General features: G+C 40.7%; 1 protein-coding gene across 1 annotated transcript in view; it reads right to left on the reverse strand.

Annotated features, from left to right (window-relative positions):
* Osbpl10 (oxysterol binding protein like 10) overlaps nt 1-25,467 on the reverse strand; it is a 265,907-nt gene that overhangs the window by 120,635 nt on the left and 119,805 nt on the right. The window contains exon 4 of the mRNA XM_076843146.1: nt 13,790-13,981. Within this exon, the coding sequence (XP_076699261.1) occupies nt 13,790-13,981 (192 nt within the window). The remainder of the gene's footprint in view (nt 1-13,789; nt 13,982-25,467) is intronic.

Below are 25,467 nucleotides of genomic sequence, written 5' to 3' on the forward strand. Positions count from 1 at the left end.
GCTTGGTAGAGATGCCTAGGAAGAATGAGGGCCCTTTGATAAGGAGGCCCTGCCTGGCGAGGAACTCTGTACACAAAACCAGCTTAGTGCCTGGTTAACTTCCCCCAGCCAGGACTGAGCACCTTTCCCTACCACCAATTCTGATTCTTGAATCAATATTTCCCAAGTGGTTTAATGCAACTATCTTATTTCAAAACGGGTCTATAAGTTTTTAGAATCTGTTATACAATAGGTGACAAATGATTTCCCCCATAGCCTGTCAGAAGGACAATTATTTTTATGTTAGATATAAAAATGTGCATGAAAATGATACAAACTATATTCCTTTCAAAATATAGCACAGAAGTTTGTTCACTTTTAAGATTCTTATTTCATCCCTACTAAACCACCGGTATAAATCGCCTTCTATGAATTTAACATTGGAATCTCTCCAATATAAGGAAGAAATATGAGGAATTGCTCCAAAAATATAGGGTGTTGTTTTTTTGTTTTTTTTTTTTGAAGATTTCTCTTGCATTGGGGAGGATAATCAAAACATGCAAGTAGCTAGAAAGAGTAGTTGTCTTAAGAAACCCTATAATGTGGGACTGGGGCTGGGGCTCAGTGGTAGAGCGCTTGCCTCACATGCGTGGGGCACTGGGTTCGATCCTTAGCACCACATAAATAAATAAAGGTATTGTATCCATTTACAACTAAAAACAAAAACGCTATAAAGTAATTTTCACTGTGAAATCAAGTTCTAACTTGAAGTCAAGACCAAAGCATCTTTGAGCTAGTGACCCAGCCTGATGCCTTTATTTCACAGATGGGAACAAAGGTCGAAGGACTTGCCCAAGATTCACACAGTAGTTCGTGGGCCCAGGACACAGACCTGATTCCTCACATGGGTCTCAACCAGCCTTGTAAGCCATGCTACCATTTTTCTTTTTTGTAGTGGAGATTAAACCTAGGGGTGCTTAACCACTGAGCCACATCCCCCGCCCTTTTTATATTTTGAGAGAGAGTCATGCTAAGTTGCTGAGGCTAGCTATGAATTTGTGATAATCCTGCCTCAGCCCCCCAAGCCTCTGGGATTAGAGGCATGCACCACTGCATCCAGCACAACCCACACTAGTTCATTTATTATCTCATGCACTAGAGAAATTTTTTTCTATAAAACTGCATATGCAACAGAGTATTGAATGTTATGTGAAAACCTTAGAAATTTCTGTTGTTGCTTTTAACACCAACCAGAGCCTTGAAATTACACACAAAGAAATCTGTGGCTCATGCTATGATCACTGTTCCTGCCCTGACACTATGTAGCAATTGAGGCAAAATAGGGCTAGGGAGGAGACAGAGTGCAGGTACATATGGCTTTTGTGCACTTGGTTCACAGTCAGGGCTCCAGGATGGACCTCCCAAGGCTCCATCTCTAGCCCAGCTACTTCTGCTGGCATGAACCTGGACATGTGGCTTGGCCCCACTAAGCTTCAAGGTCCTTGTGTGTTCAATGGGAAAGAAACCTACCTCACAGTATATACAGACACGTTAGCATTTAACACACCTGAGCTTTTCTTCAGTTATACATCTATATACCGAATCTACCATGCAAACCAAATCTACCATGCAAACAGAGCAAGCGCGCGCACACACACACACACTGGGTCTTGTCACCACCCACAGCTTAAATAATAAGCTTAAGCCTGAGTCTCTGTTCAAGTGTCTGGTCCCATCCACCAACCTATCCTCAAAGCCTCTCTTGGTTTAGAGCAAAGGTTAGAAGGCAGACACCCCCCAGCCCACTCAATGTAACCCTATTTGTAAATAGCATCTTTGCAGATATGTAGTTAAGACGAAGTTATTTGAGGTCAGCATGGCCCTAAATCCAATAACTGGGGGCCTTACTAGAGCAGGGACAGACACCCCAGGAGAAGCCAGAAATTGGGGTGAGGCACCAAAGATTGCCAGAAATCACCAGCAGCTAGGAGACAGGCTTGGAATACATCAAGCTCTGAGCTTGTAGAAGAACCAACCTTGTTGGTTGTGGCAACGCCAGCAGACTCCCATAGTCTCAAAACCTGGAAGAAGAAGATCAAGGAAGGGACACGCGACCATTCATGCTATACTGGTACACATAAAAACTCAAAAATGGCTTATTAGAGGTATTTTCAAAACTCCTTTGATACTGTTCCCATTGAGGGATAGGGCCTCTGTCCCCCCCCAACCCCCCGGAATCTTGGCAGATTCTGTATGAACCATAAAATATAGCAGAAGTTGACAATATGCTAGTTTCCTGTCCCAGGTTTTAAGATACTAGCAACTATGTTTTCTATCCCAGAACACTTGTTCCTGGGGTCCTGAGCTACCACATAAGAAACCTGAGAGCTACCGCACTAGAGTCTGTGTGGAGGCCCCGAGACTATATGCAGACAGGGAGATACCCTCAACTCTGGCTGTGCCTGCCTTCAGGAATCCCCCAGAACCCATGGGGCAGAGACAGGGGCTCCTGCACCCCTGCCCCAATTGCCGATTCCTAAGCAAAATAAAAATTGTTGCAGTTTTAAGCTGACATGTTTGTGGGTGTTGTGTTATGCATGATAATCAGGGCAGTTTTTGATGCTCAACTTCTAATACTAAAGCAGAAGCAGAAGCTGTTACACCTTAAAAAAGACTAGAAAAAATTCAGATCAAAGCAATAAGAAATGATTACAGCCCTGACAGGGCAACTTGGAGAGGTGGCTAGTTATGAAAACTGTTGTATTTAACATGCAGTCTTGTCATACTTCAGCATCTGCTGGAGGTCGGGGAGGGGAATCACCAGAGTATCCTATTCTGCTGAAAACAGAACATGACAACTGGGTTTTAAAGAATCTGTCATATCTTTAAATAACAGAACGAACACTGGGGAAAAAAAAACATAACATCCTCTGCAGACATCACCCAGATTAAGATCACAGAACAAAAGGACCAAGGGTGGCTTGTGTGCCACAGGATGAGGTTCACCAACTTCTCTCCTGGTCCACTCCCGCGACATCCAACAGTTATTACATTGAGGCCTCAGAACTTGTGAATAAAAGCTCCTTGTATTCAGTCACCACATGAGGTAAAAACAGGCAGAATAGTCTTCTGTGTTATTGCAATACAAAATAACTTTCCACTTAGCTCCCGAGTACAAGCTTCGAAGGCAACTGAACCACGAGTTTTCTGTAAGCAACCCTGAGGAAGAAGGGTTTGGAAGGCACAGATTCAGTGTGCTCTGGATGCCGAGTCCTAATGGGGTGACTCTTCAGGATCCTGGTGACTTGTGGAGCCCAGAGCATACAGGTCCACATAGAAGGTCAGTCTACACGGTGGGCTCACCCTCTAGTGAATTCCTATTGCCATTTCTATTACCAGTAAACCACACAACTGTCATGTTCATCACCTAGATTATCAGGTCCATGGACAAAAGCCAGGTTATATGCATCATTCCATTCCCCATATTAGACCAGCTCTGGACCCACCCATGAGGACACAATAGCCATGCATGGTAGGACTGGTGATAAACTCCCTGAGCTTTCCAGAAATGAGCCGAGGGGACCTCAAGGAATAGACAAGGGCAGTAAGACCACAAGGAGAAGAAAAGTTCAGGGTGCTTGGGAAGGTTAGTTCTGAGTCAACATGGCTGAGCCATGATGCTCAGATATTTGGTCACACATTCTGGATGTTATTGGGAGGGTGTTTCTTAGACGATATTAATATTTAAATTGGTGGACCCTGAGTAAAGCAGATGGCCCTCCATAATTTGAATGGGTCTCGTCAATCAGTTAAGGCCTAACTAAGCAGAACAAGACTGACCTTCAAGTAAGAAAATTTTTTCCAGCGGGTACCTTCACACTTGAACTACAGCATGGACTGCCAGATCAGCTGGTAGATTTTCTACTTGCCAACCTCCATAATTAGGCGAACCAATTCCTTAAACCAACCAGTCACTCTGTATGTACACGTATCCTTACTGGTTCCATTTCTCTGGAGAACCCTAACTAATGCAACTCCACAGCAACTCATACAACTTCATACCATGACTAGAAGACACCAGTTTGTGACTTGGTTGTTTACACTCTGTTGGCATCAATTAATTTCACCTCTTGGCCTCTGCCTAGTTCCCATTCATACTCCCCAAAGGGGCAGTCAATTTCACTTCAACCCCATGGCCCTCCTCAGAGTTCTAAGATCACCTCAAATCCAGCAGCTGGCCTGGAACACTATGTAGAGACATCTGGTTTGGTCAGCTGTGGTCAGCTGTGGGCAGGTTGGTGGAGTCACAAGGAACAAAACTCAATAAACTGGTCATAATTAGCTACTTGAGCCTCCCTCTCCTCTTTAGTCACTAGTGGTCACGGCAGGAAGTGCTCAGACTGCCAGAGGTTGCTAGCAGGCCCTCTCAGGTATAAATCATGGCCCTGTACACACGGGCCAATTAACCAGGACTCCCATGTTTTGCATAGTACACAGCACTTGGGATTGGACAGCCCTTGTGTTCAGGAAAGGACAGAGTCTGCAACTGGGAGTTTGGCTCCTCCATTCAACTAGTGTTAGAGGCTGGGAAGGCTCCACAAAGAGGTGGAGGCTGGAGAGAAAGAGGATTGCTGGAGGCTGCCCCTGGGTACCACATCCCCTCCCTCTGCCTGTCCAGCAGGAGAAGTCAGAAGGTAGATTGCAGCCTTTCCATTCTTTTAAGCAGCAACCTGGCACATTTGGGAATCTGTAATGACCTGCACCTACTTTTGCCACCCTCTGCCAGCCACTTTTACTCCCATCATCCGTCAACATGAAAAGCCAGCTGGATATTTCCACTTACCATACATGTGACATGTCTTGGCCAAGGACAGGAACTGAGATTACTGGTCTGAATGCTATAAAAGCTGCCATGTTCTGGTGACTTGCTCAAGTAAATAAATTCATTAAGACTTCACTGGAGTATGACATGTATCAGGCGGCAGGAGGAAGGGTACAGAGATCAAGTACATCAGACACACTTTCAGGAGAACAAGGTAGCCCTGGTCCTGAAAACTGCCACCACTCTAGTCCCACCCCTGATGTGACAGCAGTATCTGGTCATCTACATGGACTGAGGGGTCCAAGTTCCTCAACCATTTGGCCAGGATCAACCACCTCATGTGTTTGACTCTCATTTTGATGTCTCTTGGCCTTAACTTAGCAAAGCTATAATCCCCACGTACTTGAACATGACTCTAGATGCTTCTGCAAGAGATTGTGGAGATACAATTCAAATTAGTAATCAATTACTTTAAATAAGGGAGATTACCTTGACAGTCTGTGTGGGCCTAGTTCACTGACGGCTCTAAGTACAGAGCCAAGGCTTCCTGGAGATTGTGTCTGTAGATAATACCACTATGGCTGTCCAATAGGTTCTAGAACCATCTTGGACAGTCCCACAACTGGGTAAACCAATTCCCTGCAGTAAGATTCTTGTTGTGCAGCCTTTCCTTAGCCACAAGGATACATCCCCAAAACCCCAGTGGATGTCTGAAACTGGAAAGAACCGAATTCCATGTTTTTTCCTGTAGTCTCTGTAGCATACAGTACTAGTGCCATGGTCAACCTGCATTCCCAAGTTTTATGACCTGGTGCCTACATTGTGTCATTACTCTTGCATTTGGGGCCATTATTAAAATGAGAGTTGCTTGAACACAAGAGCTGCAGTTCCTCAACAGTCGATCTGCTAACGGGGATAGCTACTAGGCAGCTATCATTCACAGTATGGATACACCAGACAAAGGGATGATTCACATCCCTGGTGCCCAATTTTACAACATTCATGTTTCTGGAATTTTCCATTTAATGTTTTCAGATTCTAGTCAAACTCAACATGGGAACTGCAAAAAAGTCAAGTTGTGGGCAGGGAGTTAGGCTGAACCCTGCTGATATACTTCTCTTTGCCTCAGCCTCTTTATTCCTCAGTTTTCCATCTATAAGATGGGAACAATGAGAGGACCCATCAAGGCTGACTTGATGATAATGCAGGTAAAACACTGGGCCAAGACCCCGACACACAGTAAGATCCCAACAATAAGAAACAGCTTTGCTCACGTTATAGAGGCTATGAACACTGATTATTTAGCCAGCTCTTTCACCATTGAGACCAAAATACCAAAGAAGGAAAAGTATTTGGGGCTCACGGTTTCTGATGTCTCAGTCCAAAGACAGCCAACTCCACTGCTATGGGCCCGAAGTGAGGCAGAATATCATGGCAAAGGGATGTGGCAGAGGAAAGCAGGTCAGGGCATGACATTCGGGAAACAGAGACACTAAGCTTGACTCACCAGGGACTATATATATACACATCTCAATGCATGTCCAACTGCTCCAGCATCGTTTTCTGACAACACTATCTTTCCTCCAGGGAAATGAATTTGCACATTTCCCCAAAAATCAATTAGACATTTTTATGGATGTACTTCTGGGTTCCCCATTCTGCTCCATTTATCTTCCACTAGTACCACATGATTACAATTACTGTAATTATAAAATGCATCTTGAATTTGGGTAGACTAATTCCTCTTATTTTGCCCCCCCCCCACAAACTAGCTATTCTAGTTCTTTTCTCTTTCCATATATATTTTATAATCTTGTCTATATGTACAAGAAGATTTCTTGGAGTTTGGAACATTGAGTTAAAATTGTATAAGATAGAGAATTGACTTTCCTGTGATGCTGAGTTTTTCAATTCATGAAAAACACTAGGTTGATTTATTTAAGTCCTTGATGTATTTCATCAGAATTTTGTAGTTTCCAGCATGTACACCACGTGTATGTTTTGCTAATTGCTTAAGTTTATGATTTTCATTGGAATAAAGTGTAAAGGTGAAAATATATATCCCAAAGGCATGCCCCCAGTTTCCCACCTCCTCTCGCCACACCCTACTTGCATAGTTATCACTCAGGTAATTTCCATCAGTAGACTGGGTTATGAAAGCCATAACTTAATTAGCACAATCGTTTCATCTTTAAACTTTCTTGCATTGTCTCATTCCTGTACTATTATGTTTAGATATGTAGATGTCACCCTAACACTAAAGGAGTCATGACTTTGAGAAAGGAGTCGATAGACTAGTGGGGAGCTGGGAATATAGCTCAGTTAGTAGAGTGCCTACCTCATATGCACACGGCCCTGGGTTCAATCCCCAGCACCACCACCAAAAGAAAAAAAAAACCCACACATACCAGAGGTATTTGCTAAAACAGGTAGACTTGAAGCATACCCAGCACTGAGAGAACACACCTAGGCATGCTGGGGCTGAAGTGGAAGGTAGCCACCATTTGTGTATCATACAGCTGTCTATCAAAACATTGCCGTTTTGGGGCCATAACTCACAAGTATATGCATCAAGGTTAGAAACTCCTTCCTTACAAGGACTTTCAACCAAGTCTTCAGAGAAGTGTTTCCCAATGGTTTACGATTCTCTTTGGGAGATCACTCAAGTTTTAATTGAGCACCTAACTATATGCTAGGTGCTATACTAAGGCTTGGAAATAGGTTAAAAAAAAAAAAAAAAACTTCCACATCCAACTCTTCTTCCTCCACATAAACAAGTAAATACATAATTTCTAAACATTAAAAAATAGAAGAAAAAAGCCTAGTCAGAATAAACAGGATTAGAAAAGAACTTTTGGGAAATAAGGGATAAAAGTGGGTAAAGAATTGGCATTACAGCCAGCTTAGATAAAGAAAAGAACACTCAGTGAGGAGTAGAAACTTACGGACATTTTTGGTGTTCTGGAAGAGGCAGTTACTTTCGAGATTGAGCATGCACTTGGCCACCTCCGCCTCCCACATCCCATTCAGCCTTCCCCCCCAAGCAGGATGTGGGCCTCCTCCCAGGACAGCAGCCCAAGAGAAGAGGGACAAAGGAAGCCATTATCTCAGTGTTCTCTTTTGTTCACCTGATATACTGTTGGTTAACGCCAAAGTCAATGGCCCTCAAATTGTGCTCTCAGGATCCCAAGCTGTTCTGCAGATTGTATAGCTATTTGTTTCACATTTTACAGATGCAGAGGATTGCAATGGGGGTCATAAATCCTCACTATTCCAGCCAACTTGTTTCATGATCAATAAATGCCCATTTTGTTTTCTAAAGTAATAAAATGCCACTTTTACCCGTTTTGACATTGTAAGGATCTGTAATATTTTTATTTGAAAATAACACTCTCCTTTAAGAACATTTGGAAAAGATCATCTTTAACTATCTCCACATCACAATTTTTGAAAACTGAAGTCTGGAGTCAGCACACACGGAGAGATGGCAAATTGCTACCAGGAATACATGCTATCGTTACTTGTCATCAATTATTCAAAAAAAAGTGAATGGGAGGATTAATTCTGGGCATTTTTAAGAAGTCATTACTGTTTGCACAAAGGATAAATGCACTTGCTATACTAAATGTGGTTTCCCTGGTGATGGGGTGGTCTGTATTCAATGCCACCAGTGCAGATCACTACCTTAAAATTGATCACCTAATAAAATTCATTAGGGAGGTAGTTTACAGTTACTGCTTCCATAGCAGAGGCTGTTCATGAATCAAGGTTTCTGATCAGACATTTACTATGGCTGTGTGTGAACCATGATCCAACCAGACCATCCTAAGTCAGTATCCATTTATAAAGATGGCAACTTAATTAAAGGATCTTCCCTGTGTATGTGTATCAAGTAAATATGACATAGCAATTACATGAAGAAACATAAATTCACATAGCTGGAGCCACATAAACACATCTCCATAAATTAGTCTCCATAAAAGGTTTGTTTAAAACCACGTTAAAATTATATTACCTTAACACAGTTTCCCTACCCAGTATAAACCAGTAGAACAGCTCTTTCTTCCATAGTATGTGTGCCTGGAAGCAAAATATATAAGAATTCTACGTTTAAAAGAACAACTCTAATTTGTCAATAAATCATCAGAAGCTTAATTAAATCCAGATTTATGCTCTGCACACACTCATTTCCATTCAACAGCACGACCTTTTCTCCCATCAAGCTACAAAAATCTAGAGTCTCCCTACTGAATTAAGTGTGATTTTTTTTTTAAAGTCTCAAATGTCACAACTAAAAAAAGTCCTCAGTGTACACACACACTTACTGCACATGCACGTGTTTGGGTTATAATTTTTCAGAAATGCAAACAATTTCATGAAAATTACACTGTCCTTGTATCAATTGAACATGTATCTATTTAAATGTGAGCTGCACGAAAAACCTGTCATGAGGATTAGAAATTTAAAAGTCAAAATGCCAAAAAAAAGATACAGCGAATGTCATACATTTCCATCATCACATGGAAATGAATTTGGAGTCAAATTCATTTTTTAAAAAATAGATTCTTTTTATACAACAATTCCATGGTGCACACAGAGGTTCATGCCAATATCACTTTTGTCCCTGGTCACAGTCATCTGGCTGTACAGTCAGTCACCAATGCTACCAGATAAGACCCAATGAACCCGAAAACCCTCAAAAGCATTGCCAGGTTGCTTCTCTTACAGTTCATCCAGTTACGTGAGCAGTTCCCAAGTGCCTCCATATTCTATTTTTAAAATGCTCCAACAGCTACAGAATGGACCCTTAGATCAATCTGTTCAACCAGCATGTCTAGCAATCATGCTGGGGCTGGAAGAAGAAAGGATAGATGTGGCCTTTAACAAAACACTCCAGTGACTGGCACAAAGAAGGTGCTCAATTAATACCTGCAGAATGAATGCAGGGGTGCATGAGTGAGCAAGTTCACACTCTAGGGCAGTGCTATCCAAGAGAAATAAAGCAAGCCAAATGTGAGACATGTACATAACTTAGTTTTCTAGTTGCACAATTTAAAAGGTAAAAACAGATGCAATGATTTTTAATTTTCATTAACTGAACAAAATCACTTCCACATTATCAGTGGAAATACTAAAGCTGTTTAAAATGTTAGTATTTTACCCTATTTTACACTAACTTTTTAAAATTTAGTGTGCTTTTTATATTTAGAGCATAGTTCCACATTCAGACTATTCACATTTCAAGAATTCATTGGCCCCAGGTAACGGGTGGTTACTCTTAGTGGAAAATAAAGAAATGGAACATTTTTATCATGACAAGGTTCCACTTGGGGTGTATCCCACTGGGTAGTAAAGGACAGAGAATTAAGGAGGAGCATGGAGACCAGGGAAGCCCCAATGCAAAGGCCCTCTTTGCAGAATAAGGGGCTTGACCTTTATCCTGGTGACAACAGGGAATCAAAAAGATGTTGATAGAAGATGCTTTCACACACTTAGGAAGTTGGCTTCCTGGAAACAGTAAAGAAAGGGAGATGGCAATGGCCATGAAGATGTTGGACTGAGAGAGATTTCTAAGTCAAAATCAGGAGTAACCAGTGCTTTGAGAACAGATCTGGACGTCAGGACCAGTCTCCAATGAACTGTCTTCTAGTGTAGGAAGATACATATTCATACTGCATTTCTATTTTATAAGTTAAATTTTATGAAAAACAACATAACGTGTGGCCCTTTATTCTGAGATTATATGCCTTCGAGGAGGGGCATTTTTGAAACAGTGATAGTCATATCACTGCTTTTAGAAATATTCTTGCTGCATAACTTTGTAACACTTTGTGGTTTCCCAGATCTAGCTTACAAGGTAAAATCCAACCTTTGAGGAAATGCCGTTTCACCTGGAGATTTTTTTTTTTTAAGTGGACATAGAATCTATCATGTGTACATTACTCTGCATATTCATTGTTTCATGTGTTCTTGTCCATGTAGTAGCACCACTGACATGACGTCTTAAATTGCTATGGTTATTATCTTACGTTGTTATTTACATAGTCATTCCTATAATATATTGAATTGGACCTATGACCTTGTAAGAGGGTTATCAAAATTCTTATCTTAAATTCCACAGTTTCCACAAGAGACTGTTCCAATAGGGACTATTTGGGTGAAAGGCAATGCAGTGTTCCGTTTGGCTTTTATTATACATCACTAAATTGTCATGATGTACGATACTGCCAACATTTCTGAACACCCCAACCAACAATGGGCTACAATTGACTCTCAACTTCATCAACAATGTTCTTAGCTTTTGTTTCTCATATGCTATGAGGACATACAGACTCCTCACGACATTGAATCCCCTGAAATCCTCTCAACCGCCTCCTATGAGGACTTTGGGTTATGACCTTTGGTATCTCAATTCTTCATATTTTAGATAGTAACCACTTTATCTTTTAAGCTGTCCCATTATTTTCAGCCATGCTGCGGCATTCCATTTAATATTTATTCTATTGCCTTTGGTTGGGCTATTTTTCTTTCATTCTCCTGATCTTCAGGCACATTTGTCTTGTATATGATGACTTTCTCCATTGCTTCAGTGGTCATAAGTTTATCTTCCCTATACAGCTGGGTTAAAAATGCTATTCCATTTTCTTCTAGTTATATTGTAGATAAACACAGTGGAACTTAATTTCAGAGTATAAAGACCTTTTAATAAGTGCAGGACATTCTGATCGGGGTGAGATTTGCTCAGGTTATTCCCAAGGTGGATCTGGCCATCTCATAAAATGACAGCTACCCTTCTCCAATGTGGGATCACAATGGACATGATAACCAAGAACCAGAACCTTCAACTCCTTGTAGGGGAGCTCAGCACCCTAAAGTTCTCTTGACTGCCAATACTTACATCTCAAAAAGTCTCCCCTAAAATTTTCAGCAAGAAAGGTCATCAATACATAAAAGCAATCTGAAGACACATACTGTCACCCAAAGGTGCAAAAACCAATTGCTACGAAGTCACTTATTTTTTAAATAATTCCATGAGAAGTTTCAATATGACCCCCTAGGCAGAAAGAGCAAAAACAATGCAAAAGAAAAAAAGCAGTATATACATAATCATTTATGAAATTTAGATCACAGCATAGAGATAATTTTTTACATACCTATAAATGTAGCAAAAAAAAATTCAGAGGTAAAGTCATGTAAAGGTGACAGTAGTTTCCTATAGGGAGGTAAGCTTATAGGCAACTTTTACTTTTGTCCTTTACATCTCTTTTTACAATATAGACTTATACTATATCCCTCACAAAGCAAAGGCATAACCATTATAAGATAATTAAACATGTTTATACACATGCACAAATACCTTCTTTTAAAAACTTGACTTTTTAAATGGAGGTAGAGAAGATTGGGCTGTATATTAAACAATAAAGTGCCCCAAATTTTTTTGGGCCTCAGCTTACAGATCAGCATAATCACAGACTCTAGAGAATGTAAAGAATCCCCCAAATATAATAAATATATATATTTGAAAGTTCATGTTAAGATTATGATCAAAAGACTTGTAAAAGAAACTTCAATGAGGTATGTATAAAAAAGTTCAACTGTGTAAAAAGATCAATACTGATGCATTCACTGGCAATGATAAAATGATACATTTAGCCTTTCTTTAAAATTCTCTAGCCAAAAAATATGAAAAAAATAAAAACAAAGTTGAAACTGAAGTTGGGCGATTTGAAATTTTTCCATTAATTTTCCTTAACTGTTTTTGAAAAGGTGCTGTGAAAAAAAACCCACTCATGGGTACAATCATTCTTATCAAGGAAATAATACCTTTAATGTGTGTCTCCAGACTTGATTCAGAAGATTTTTTTTATTTCCTACCCTGGGCCAGAATCAGGCCAAGACAGCCAGCCTTCAGAGCATTGCCTGGCTCATGTCATTTTAAAAAAACAGAACAGTGAGGGGGAAAGATACAAAGTACATTTTATGCACATATGAAAATGTCACACATGACCCCCTTTTGTACAATTAATATGGATTAATAATTAAACAGTTTTAGAGATACGCTGCTGACTCGGGCAACAGCCAGACCCTGATCTGAGATCCCATTCTCCTGTGAGATACAGAGGGAGGCTCCACTACCTTCTATAAGGTGACAACAAGCTGCCAGGGCACAAGTAAGCTGTGGGGCAAAAAGCCTCCATACTCAACTAGAATTAGGACCAAGGTCATTTTAGATGGTCTGTTCTCCACAATGGTTGCAAAGGAGTGTATGAATATTATGGATCTGGTATCCCCAAACTGATGACTTCCAGAATTAATTTCACAAGTAAAAAAAAAAAAAAAAAGAATCTCATGTTGCTTTTATAAAGCGGTTAAAGAGCTTCGTGGGCAAAATCACAAGATATCCTCCCATTCCCCTCCCACCCAGAGGCTGGTAAAGCCAGCTTCGTTTTACAGAAGCAGAAACTGAGGTTCAGAGCTATTAAAAGACTTGCTCTTAAATGACAGTCTTCTGACTTTAAGGACAGTGTTCCCTTCACCATCCAACACACCTGAGTGTCTGCAGGCAGGGCAGAACAGAGGGGAGATCAGCTTCATGTTGAACGCTCCCAAGCTTCCAAACACCTGGAACTACTTCCTGGGTCTCCAAGATTTTGCACCATCTCATCTCTGCTAGGAGTGTGGCTACTTTGTAACTGACAGTACTGGGGCACCCACATTTCTGTGGGCTTGCTTTCTCTGCTTTCTGAGCTACACCAGACATCTCAGCAACTTGCTTAACCTAACCTAAGCAGCAAACTTTTTTTTTTTTTTTTAAATAAAAACCAAGAGGATAGTCATGGCCATGTGGCTGGGAGGTTGACCGCTGGTGCTTTTGGGGGGAGTGGGGCAAATCAAGATGATCCAAAGGAAGAGCAATTGGCAGAGCCAAGGTGAATGCAGTTCCCGACTCCCAGGGGCCACTTAACTTCGTAGGAGAGCAAAGCCTACCTCTCTGACTTCGTGAAGTTGGCCGGAATACTGACTCTTGGCTCTTCGGGCAGCTGCAGGCGACTTGTGATGCATGACTGTGACAACACCGGGGGCCCCCGCACTGAGGTGTCTCTGGCTACAGGGAGACGCAGAATTGGGTGTTCCATGGGGGAGCAAAGTGAGACTTCGGCTTCGGGAGCTTGGAGTACTCTAGAATAAGCAACAGGGGTCAAAACTCAACAACTGTCCTGCAAAAACATGACCAAGGGTTGCCTTCCATTCGTCTGGGGCCTCTTAATCTTCCCCTTTACCCGATTAGAAGGATGAGGTACTGGGCGGGTATAACAGCACCACATGCCCGAACAGGACAGATGCTCACATATTTTCCATCAACTAATCTGCTCCCATCCCTTGCTGTTTCTCCTGTCCTATGCTAGGGCCATGAAGAGCTACTGAAAATGCCCCCAGGTTCTAAGGGCTCGTGCTTTCATTATTTCCTCTTCTTGGAATGCCCTTCCCCTCCTTGCTGGCAAATTTCCACTGAACCTTCAAGACTCAGCTCCGTATCACCTGCTCTGGACAGCCTCTCCCTGCTGTTACTGGACTGCAACAAGATCATCCTCATTGTCCAGAGACCGTCAGATTTGTTCACTCCCATCTTGATATCCCCCAAGGTCCAGCAGACAATAATTGTTTAAGTACTTAAATATTTGCTACTTGCTCTTAAATGACAGTCTTCTGACTTTAAGGACAGTTATCCACCCACATTTTTTTTGTCAGACTAGGTGTTATAGTTTGGATGTAAGGTGTCCCCCAAAATCTCATGTGTGAGGCAATGCAAGGTGGCTTAGAAATGAAAGGATTGGGTTAAGGCTCAACCCATGCCTTTGGGGTATTTATTTTGTATCTCACAAGTGGAGTCTGCTCTCTGCTTTCTGATGTGAGCCACTTCCCTCCACCACCCTCTTCCACCATGATGTTCTGCTTCACCTCAAGCCCCAAGGAATAAAGTTAGCCATCTATACTCCAAGACCTCTGAAACCATGACCTCCCCCGCCCCCCACTAAACTTCCTCCTCTAAAATTGCTCTCCATTGGGTCTTTTAGTCATGGCAATGAAAAAGCTGACTAACACACCAGGGCTTACATTTCAAACTACAGTATCATGTCAACCAAACTCCAATTTGGTCAAATTCCAATTTGATGGCATCTCAACTTATGAATTCTTATGAATTTTTCAACAACTGAACTGCCAAGCACAGAACCCAAATGGGCCAAAGATTTAGAGGAACAAAAGCACTAGAAGAAAATGTATAGTTATGGGGTCAGGAAGGCTTAACACTTTGAAACCCAAAGGCCAGAACAAAGGTAAATTTGACTATCTAAAACTTGAAACTTTTGCGGGGAAAAGGACCACTATCACCACCAATAAAGTCGAGTGATAAACTAGTAAAAACTGTGGATCTGCACATCTTTATTAAGTGGATAGTTCACAGAAAACAGAGAGGGCTTAAACCATACAAAAAATACGTTCAACTGTATTTATGGGGTAAATGTAAATACATTTAGACACCATCTTTTTCTTTGTAGTACTGAGGATTGAACCCAGAAACACTCTACCACTGAGCTACATCCTCATCCCTTTTTATTTTTTGAGACAGGTCTCACTAAGTTGCTAAGGCTGGCCTTGAATTGTGATCTTCCTGCCTCAGCCTCCTGAGTGGCTGGGATCATAGGCATGAACCACTGAACCCACCTAGACATCATCATCTTTTACCCAAAAGATTGGCAAAATTTCAAGCATCTCAGTGCACAATACATCAACAGGGCTACAGAGAAATGAGTTTGTGAAAGCTGGCAGACCTGGGGTTGTGGGGGGGGGGGGTTCTGGCAGACCCAACCCGGCTGCAAATGTACTCATCTGGAGATGGGTCCTACAGACATGCTATACCTGGATGCAGTGCCACATGTACCAAATAATCACTACAACAGTATGTTTAATGACAAAGAATGGTAACCTGAATGTTCATCACTGTGGAACAGGTTAAATAAATGATGGTATACCTACATTTTGGAATACCACCAAGCTGTAAGAGAATACTCAAAATTTCTCTATCAACCTCTAAGCTATACAGTTCAAATGCAAGAAGGTACAGATCACAGTACTATGCAAAGTTCTGTGTCAAATGTGGAATGTAACTCCTTTCGCTTTTAAAATCATTTGCTTGAAAACAAATACTCTGGAAGGATACACATAAAACTAATAAAGTTGCTGCTTATTTATGGAGAAGCAGGGGATGAGAGGTTATGGGGGGGGACATCTCTACTGTATAGCTTTTTATATTTTCATTAAAATTAAAAATTTCATTAAAATTCAGAGAATTTAATACTGCATAAAATTCACATTCTAATTGTTCCTATGCTTCATTTAGCTTGAGAAAAGGCAGTTGAATTGTATGTAAAAATCATGCTGGGTGTTATATTTACAGAATACCTCTTATGTGCCTAGCAGAATCCTACTGTGAAATGTTAAAGAAAAAAAAAAGATGTATGGGATGGTTTTCCCTATAGCTGCTTATAATTTGACAACATAAGACACACAGTCACATACACACACTGAATATGCAAGATAGTAATACGACGTTAATTTGGCAACAAATGTCAAAAAAGTGAGGAAGAAAGCCAGTGATCTCGGCTCAGAAACATTCCAGGAGAAGACCAAAGCCTGCCTAGGATTTGGGATAAGAAACAAGACAGAAGAACACAAGCCAGACTGTGGTTATTCAAAGTAGTCTTGGCCTCAGGCCTCTGGCAATGGCAGTTTTAAAAACTATTAAACATTAACAGTTCATTGTTTTATAAAAAAATCACTAAGAGAGGGGAGTACAGTGGGAAACCCAAGTAGAAGTCAGAATTCTGGGATATTCTGAAAAGCCACAACCATTTGTGAAGGTTCTCTGGATTTGGTTTACCACATAACTAACAGGAATAGAGATACAGATGGGAACCTGGGTGCAGCTTTTTAAATAAGCGCATGGGTAGGTAATTGGAGAAATGTGTAGTACCAGAATTACATCCATCTCGATCACAATGAGCTTCAACAGCCATCTACTCTCAGCCTCAATCCTTTCGGAGTGCAAAAAAGTAAAGAGGCTATTTCCCTAATCCTTTAATAACAGTAAATTTGCCCAAGTATTAAGAGTCCACTGAAATACATTTTGAGTGTTTGAAAGGCTTATTGCTATCCAACAAAAGGCAGAGATTTTTCACCGGGCTTGGAAGCTAAACAGACAAGTTTCATTTCCGCAGCTCTACTGGGTTCTAGCCACGTGACCTCGGGTGAGTTCTTTAAGCTTTCTCATTAAGCATCAATTTCCTAATCTTTAAAAGACATATAATATTGACCCTTAAAAGTCATCATGAAGATTAAATTAGATCATACCCATAAAATGCTTAGCACAGAATCTGACACGCAGGGGCTGCCCAGCCAAAGTAAGTTTGTTTATATCACTTAAAACTTGATCAATAAAGGTCTTATTGATTTTTAAAATGTTAAGAAGTTGCTTAGCACAGAAAAAAAGATCATAGCAGCCACTAACCTTATTTTCTATAGGATCAAAGTGGTGATAAAGCCCAAAATATAATATTTACATGGTCAGAGATTAGATATCAAGACTGCAGGAAAAATCTCACACCCCTCCCCCTCTCTCCAGCTCCTTTCCCAACCCCCCACTCTAAATTCTGAGTAGAAATGAAGACCCATCAAGAAATCAGAGGAAGACAGCTATGGTCATAGACACCTTTGCCTGCAGCATATTACCATGAATGGCAATAAATCAAGAAATTCACCTAAATTATTCCACTGAGACTGTCTAACCCCATGATCTTTACTTAATGGCTGTCATTTGAATTCACAAGCAGTACATTTGAGTAAAAAAAAAAACCTTTAATTTTCCATTAACCGTGGGAGTCTCACGGTTTAATTCACGCCCGTGCATTCTCTCAGGATAAATGTGAGCAAAAAAGTCTTGCTCTTGGTAAATCCCACAGTTAATCAGGAGAAAAAGTGACACTAGGCAGCCAATTGCAACTTCTACAAACGAGCAGGCTGTCTAAGACCTCCAGGCTTCGTTTTTAGAATTGTGCTTGGATGTCAAAATCCTATTCTTGCTACTAATTTAAAATAAAATATTAACAAGAGTCTGGGGAACAACATGGAAGCGTTTAGTTCCAAATATTTACTTTGGTGGGGGCAACTTGAAATGCTATGTGTGCCATCTGCAGAAGATTCTGAACAAAGATTAACAGTTTCTTCGTCCCCTACCCAGGAAGACAGTCCCTTCATGCTGCTATCAGACTCATCTGGCCATGTGTCCTCCCCTGGGTAAATGCCTGACCAAGAGGGGACAGTGACAAAGGTGGGAGCAGAGAGGACAAGATGGCACTGGGCCTGTCCAGGCATCCTATAGTCAGGGGCCTCAGGGACTTTCCTTGCACTCTTCAATGGACCCTTCCACTTTCCAAGTTGCAAAGAAGCAACAAAACTCATGCTCTACCTACTGACCAAAACTGGCATGAAGGAAAGGCAGAGCAATCACTAGGAAGATTATGTCTAATCACAGTCATCAGGCCAACAAGCCTGGGAGACAGAAGTATCATCTAAGAAGGCTCAGAGCAAGACGCACTATCTAAATGCTTCCACAGAGGAGCCATCTAGCTCTGAGAGCACGCTTTCTCAGGTCAGCTGCCTACATTCAAATCCAGGTTTTAGCGCCTGAGCTACCTAGTAAAGGAACATGGGTGTTTTCATTGCTAAGTTCAACATTCCCTATCTCATTGAGTTGCTAGAGAATAAGAGAGAAAATACATAAAGCATGGAGAAGTATAGGCGAATGGTTAAGTATCGTGCAAGTCGAATTCATGGTCCTAAGAGCCAACACTGCCATAGACTCAAGTTAAAAAAGAATCCTCAGTACTCAACACTTGCTTCAGAGAAAAAAAAGAAGTGCATTTAAAATACAATCTCATTTTAAGAAGCATGTTCTAGAAAGCAAAATGCCTACAGACTGCTACAAAAGATCAATTTAAGAAAGTAAGTTTCCCAGTATTTGGAATAACAAAGTCCCAAATAGAAAAGATTATCAGCTGATCCCAAGAACCTCTTAAAACACATCAGGAGTTGTAATTGCTTAGTTAGAATTAAAAAGCTAAAAGGGAGTAAGGGAGCTTTAATATCTTAAATATAAATCTGTGGTAACCATACTGCTGCAGAAAACTTTTCTGATTGGAAAAAACTTCTGAGACAACTAATTGTAACCATATTCAAATGACATTTAATTTGGAGTGCATTTTCCTCATTTCCTTGAATTCTTTCACAGCAAGGAAGAAAGAAAAAAAAAAGATGTGGTATTTCAGAATAACATATCCCAAAGGAAGAGGGGGGTGGGCCTTACACAAACCAAACCAGTATGTATTTTGAAGAACAATTTTTACCATTTCGTTACATTCATTTCCTTTTCGTCTTCAAAAAAAGAAAATTAGTATGCCATTTCTAAATATTTGAAGGCTAAACACAAATTGTGACTTATTTCTTTTCTTCCAAAGGTGAACATGCCTCAGAAACAATATGGAAAAGTATAGAAACTTTTAAAAATAGAATAATGGGAGTCTTAAAATTAAGAATTTCATTTTCCTGGTAGTCAACATCTAAATAAAAGGTAGACTGGTTTTTAAATGAATCCATTCCAATACTCTACTTAACAGTGTCATATCGACCTTCTTGCTGCAATGCTTTTTGTGCTTTCTAATTTTCTGTTATTTCAAGCTTAAAACAGACTTAAAGTAGAAATAAAATTGTTTTGAATTGGGACATTTTCCAAGTTCATTTTCATGATTAACTTTGCACAGTCATTTTTTAGCCCTCCTTTTCAAATTTCTATCTTCTTCTAGAAGTAGTTTCGACTTTAAGTTACCTAGCCTAGATTTCTTCCATTGTCACTGCATACCTTAAATATTTTTCACTAGCTTTGGACTAGTACCCTCTTAAGGGACACATACATGCATGCAAGTGTGTGCAAATGAAAAATAGTATTCCCAGTCTCTGGCCTGCTTCTAAATAAATCCATGACTACACATGTAAATGCCAAATCTTTGAAAAAAAAAATCCATGCAAGCAAAAGCATGTAGTTCTATTTCCTACAAACAGATGGAATGGAAACATTTTCAGCTCACTTCCTGCTATCATTTTCAGGCCCTGCTCCACCTACCATCCCCCATAAATTTTGATACTTTTTTCTAAAGCTAATCCAACTACTCAAGAATCTCTAGCCTTTTTCAGGCCAGCTCCATGGTCTCATCTGCACTGAAAGCACTGGCCTTGGGCATCTGGCCTCCTTATCCCACACCATGTCTTCTCCCCATTTCCGAGGTCCACCAGAAGCAGCGAAGTGCGATTTCACCACCTTCCACTCTGAGCTTTGCACTGTCCCTCAAAACCATTGGCAAGGACCTTGCAATCCCCAGTACCAAGACTCCTTTTAGATGCTTTATTCTGAAAGCAAAGTCTTCCTCCTCATACTGACAAACTCGATTCCATTTCGCCTGCTGAAGAACTATAAAATCTTAAGAGCTAGCCAGGAGCAGTGGCACACACCTGCAAATCCCAGCAGCTCAGGAGGCTGAGGCAGAAGGATCATGAGTTCAAAGACAGCCTCAGCAATTTCACAAGGCCCTAAGCAACTCCATGAGACTGTCTCTAAATAAAACACAAAAAGGGCTGGGGATGTGGCTCAGTGGTTAAGTGCCCCTGGGTTCAATCTCTAGCACCCCTCCACCAAAAAAAAAAAAAAAAGTTTTTTTTTTTTTTTTTTTTTTTTTTTAAAAAAAGAGCCAAAAGGAAACTCAGATCTTCACCTTCAGATTCTACAATAGTCCTTTCCTTTAATCTAAGGATATTATTAAGCTCCCAAATGTAAACACATCATACAAAGATAGAGTCCAAATTACAGGTTTCATTCAAAAAAGACTCAAAACAGCCTCACTGGTGATTCAGCCCCTCCAGTTGCCCCTTTCCAACCAAATAAAGGGCTACCCACCTAACACCATCTAGCATGTGAAGTAACTGATAACGAGGGAAAGCTGATATGCGTTAGACACGTTCACCTTGCTTCATACCTAAAAATTCAATCCAGTCACCTATCCTGAGAATGTACACATAATACTCCTTTGAAAGCAAAGCAAATGTGTACTTGCATTGAAATACTCTTGGAATTGCTGATCCCCAAAGGAAGTAATTCTACTTTGTGGATGTTGTTTATGAACAATATGATACTGAGACCTTTTTACTGCTGGCTTGATATTATAATGAGGAAAAGTTGTGAAAACAGATGTTTCCTTGACTTAACTGGGTTAGACACAAAAACCTAGAACAACACTTCTTACCGAAGTTTTAATTTTATTCCTTTTAGTCTTTAGGAAAAAGAGGAGATTCACACTATCATGTATTTTTATTGGCACTAGCCAGTGAAATGGACAACGATGAAGGAGGAGGATGGGAAGCAAAGCAACAAAGTGCCGTTGACTATAGATGTAATTGTTTAACTAGAAGAAAACTAATGAGCCCAGCAAGGTTGCCAGATATATGATGAGTTTAGAAAAGCTAATAGTATTTCTTTGTATCATCAATAACCAAATTATAACAAAGATATCCTTTGCAATAGCATTAAGAACTATGATGTGCTGGCATTAATCCAATAAGGTATACACAAAGCCTGTATGGAGGGAAAAAATTTAATCTATGAAAAGAAATCAATAATTAGGAAAACAGCCAGGTGCCGTGGTGCATGCCTATAATCCCAACAGCTCTGGAGGCTGAGGCAGGAGGACTGAGTTCAAAGCCAGCCTCAGGAACTGAGAGAGGCCCTAAGTAATTCAGAAAGACCCCATCTCTAAAATATAAAAATGGGTTGGGGATGTGGCTCAGTGGTTAAGTGCTCCTGGGTTCAATCCTTGGCACCAAAACAAAGGAGTTCGGAAAATAAAAATACATGATACATGAACAATAACAATGTCAGTTTGTGCCCAAAATATTTATACTTATTCTAATAAAAATTCTAGTGGGATTTTTTTTCTTGCAATTCAAGCTTTTTATAAAATATAAATGAAGGAATAAGAGGTTCACAACAGGCCAAGTTAATTTTTTAAGAAGAGGGAAAGGGAAGGTCTCACCCCACCAGACAGTTATTAAAGCCACAGCAAAAATACACATACTCACGTGCATGCTCTGATCTAATGAACTATCCCTATCATACATGTGTTTTATATGTGTATTCATGCACTTACAATCTGTTTACTTTTTTTCTTGTGTAGTGCAGTGCAGATGATCAAACTTAGGGCCTCAAACATTCTAGCAAGCATTCTACCTCCAAGCTTCATCCCCAGCCCTCACTTCATACATTTAAATCCTAACCCCAGAGCGGAGGCCAGGCCTTTGGGAGGCCATTGGTCATGAGAGTGCACCATCTCACTATAGGCAAATCACTCAGCTCCGCATCTGAGGCTCAAAAAAGGTTACCACTGCTCTTCACAGTACAGGGTTACTGACTACTTAATTAACCTTTTGGGAAAAGTTACTTTTAACATCAAGGTCCCATGGAACATACTAATTTCTCAATACTTAAGACAATAAGCTCATTAGGACTAAGACATAGTGTTAAAACACTTACGTTTTTAATGGTTTTTAATCATTTGCTCATAATCACAGGAGTGATGCTTGATGCACAGCATATCTACAGATGTCAAAGATGACAGCACTCAATGCATTCCATCCCCAGTCCCATCTCCATGTGTTATGGTCTCCCCCAGAGGATAACCTCCTCCAGGCCAGGGACCATCTATACCCGGCCATGCATACTCCTTGGAACCTGCTACTGGGCCTCACCTTGCAAATTCCACAAATATAATCAATACTTAGAAATGAATTCCCCCACCTGCCCCCCCCCCCATCAATCTTAACCATTATCCCTTCCCTGGAGACTTCCATATTAAAATGTCAACACCGAGTCATTGGTGTCTCCTTTTTCAAGGAGGCAGAAGAGTCTGGAAAAAAGGCACAACACCCTCACTAATTATACATGAAAAGAATGAAATGCCCTCAAAACAACGTGGTACAACATCAACCAACACACATTCAGAGGTCAAAGAATATTTAATGGACACCTTCCATGTGTTGGGTACTGCCTGAGATAATAGAAATACAGCAATAAGCAAAACCCACGAATATCCCTGCCTCATGGAAATGACTTTCTAGTGAGAAAAAGGGGACTTTCTCACTAAAAATGGTGAGGCAAAAGAGTAAGCCATAGCTATCCAGGGAGGAGCTCAACACCTACAACGGCTGTGGGGGACAAGTCTGCCAGGTGTGTTTGAGCCAGATGGACAGTAAGACAAAGTTGGAAGTACTCCAGGCATAGAGGAGGCATCAAGGTCAAAGACAATGGATGGGAGCCTTTCTCGGTGGCCCACGCCCTTTAATGCCAGTGGCTTATGAGGACAAGACAGGGTGATCCCGAGTTCAAAGCCAGCCTCAGCAACTTGGCAAGGCCCTAAACAACCCAGGGAGACCCTGTCTGTAAATAAAAGATGGAAAGGTGGTGGGGATCAAGACCAGGGCCTCTCGCCAGCTAAGCACGTGCTCTACCAATGACTTACAACCCCAGCCCCCAGTTCCTGAATTAGAAGTTACAAACACCACATAAGCCAGAACAGGTGGGATTCCCTGAGGGTTTTTATGCTCAGAATGACAAGCCATCCAGAGCAATGGGTTCCAGGAAGCTTTCTCCTCAGGGTCACATTCAGATATTAAACTGATGTGTGTCCAATTTATATACATCTACACAATGGCACGTGTCATCTCTACTGGATAGTTTTCATTATGAAATTATATTACTACTGCCCTGAAGATGGGCATCTCATGATTTATTCCATTCTTTCTTTTCACATCTTCATAGAATCGAAGAAGATACTTTATACCAGAAACGAATCACAAAACAAAATGCGTACACATGCCAAGGAGTTCCATAGATGCTCACCCTACAATGTGAGGAAAGGAGCGCCTAGTTTTTTGGTTAAATTTGTCTCCCACCAAAGAGTTAAACCAACCACAGGGATGAAAGTCCAGTATGATCCCAAGATGGATCATTTTAAGAAGCAAATTTGAGTTTCTTAAAAATCAATAATCTGACAAAAGTGTTCTTATCTACTTAGGGACCATTATCTCCTTTCCAAATGCTCAGGCACCAAAGTATGGAGCTCAAAAGGGCACTCCAACTGGTTTCAAAATTTCTCATGCTTTATAAAAAAAAAACATGTGACCATCAACATGCCCAAGCTGTAGAGCCCTATAGAATCTATGAATAAATCCCACTAATTACCATTCCAAGCTTTGTGTTGCTGATGCAGGTAAGAGGGAGATGAGAGATTTGTTAATGACTCAGGCAGTCTACATAGATAGTACCTGGTGGTGGGGGGAGCCATAGGAGGTGACAGAAACCTTATAAATCTGTGCCTTAGTGAGGTCATTTTCCTCAGAACACTGTATTGACTAGAATCTTGGAAGCTCCTGCTATTTGCATCTACTTTACTGCTTCGCTTTTTATATGTCTGACACACACAGTGAACCAAACAGCTACAATCAAACCCTAATTCACCCTAAGGAACTTCTTACCAATGCAGGAATAATAAGTTGACAGGCTTATGCTAACATCAAGTTAGGCTTAATTTAAAAAACAAATCCAAGACAATCTAAAGTCCTTTAAGAATCCTATTATCCAGATACAGGACTAGATGAGTCTACAGAGCTAATAAGATTCATTTTCATACTTATTTTGATTTCTTCCAATTTCTTATTCCCAAAGAACCCAATCTACTCTGAGATGTCTTCCTTTTTCCCCAAGGAATTCAAGACAGGAAATTTTTCGAACTAGATATGGTATAAGGACTAAGCCCGTGTCATTCCCATTGATGACATTTGCAGTCCTGGCATGTCAGAATATCCAGCAAGGATAGATAGCCTGTGGGACTCAATATGGGTATTGATAATTTCCATGCAAAAAGTGTGTGGATGGGCCAGAAGATGTCTGACCATCTTCTATGTGAAGGTGTTTTTGTTGCCCAATGTCAGGGCCAGGCAGCAGAATTAGAAAATCTGTAGGAGATGCTCTCAAGGCCTTAGTTTAACCAACCAATTGGACTTCCCCTACTTTCCATCATTTCCATTCGACCTCCAGACCTTCCCACACAGGCGCCACCTGCCTATATGGCTTTGGCCTCTCTAGTTATGCCTGCAGACCTCTGCCCCCACCAGCTGAGCTGGGTAACCAAGAAGAGCCAACTGTGTTTGGTCCCCAACTCTGTTTATGCTGTGTACTTATTTTAACTACAAACTTTCAATAGACAAAATACAAGTATGAAAAATAATTTCATAAAACTAAGCTGATTTAGGAAAAGCATCAGTAGAAGTCAGTTGCTAAAAACTGCTGTTCAATTGGGTGTGGGCATGACCATTCTAAAAAGTAAACACTTTATGAAATATCTAGGAAGATTCTATAATCAGTTTGTCCTCTAATTTAAAGAGACTAAAACAGGAAATTACAGATGATTCATTACAGATACACTTGAGACCAGAGAGATGATGCAGAA

Source organism: Callospermophilus lateralis, chromosome 1, assembly GCF_048772815.1.
Source record: "Callospermophilus lateralis isolate mCalLat2 chromosome 1, mCalLat2.hap1, whole genome shotgun sequence".
NCBI classification, from domain to species: Eukaryota; Metazoa; Chordata; class Mammalia; order Rodentia; family Sciuridae; genus Callospermophilus; species Callospermophilus lateralis.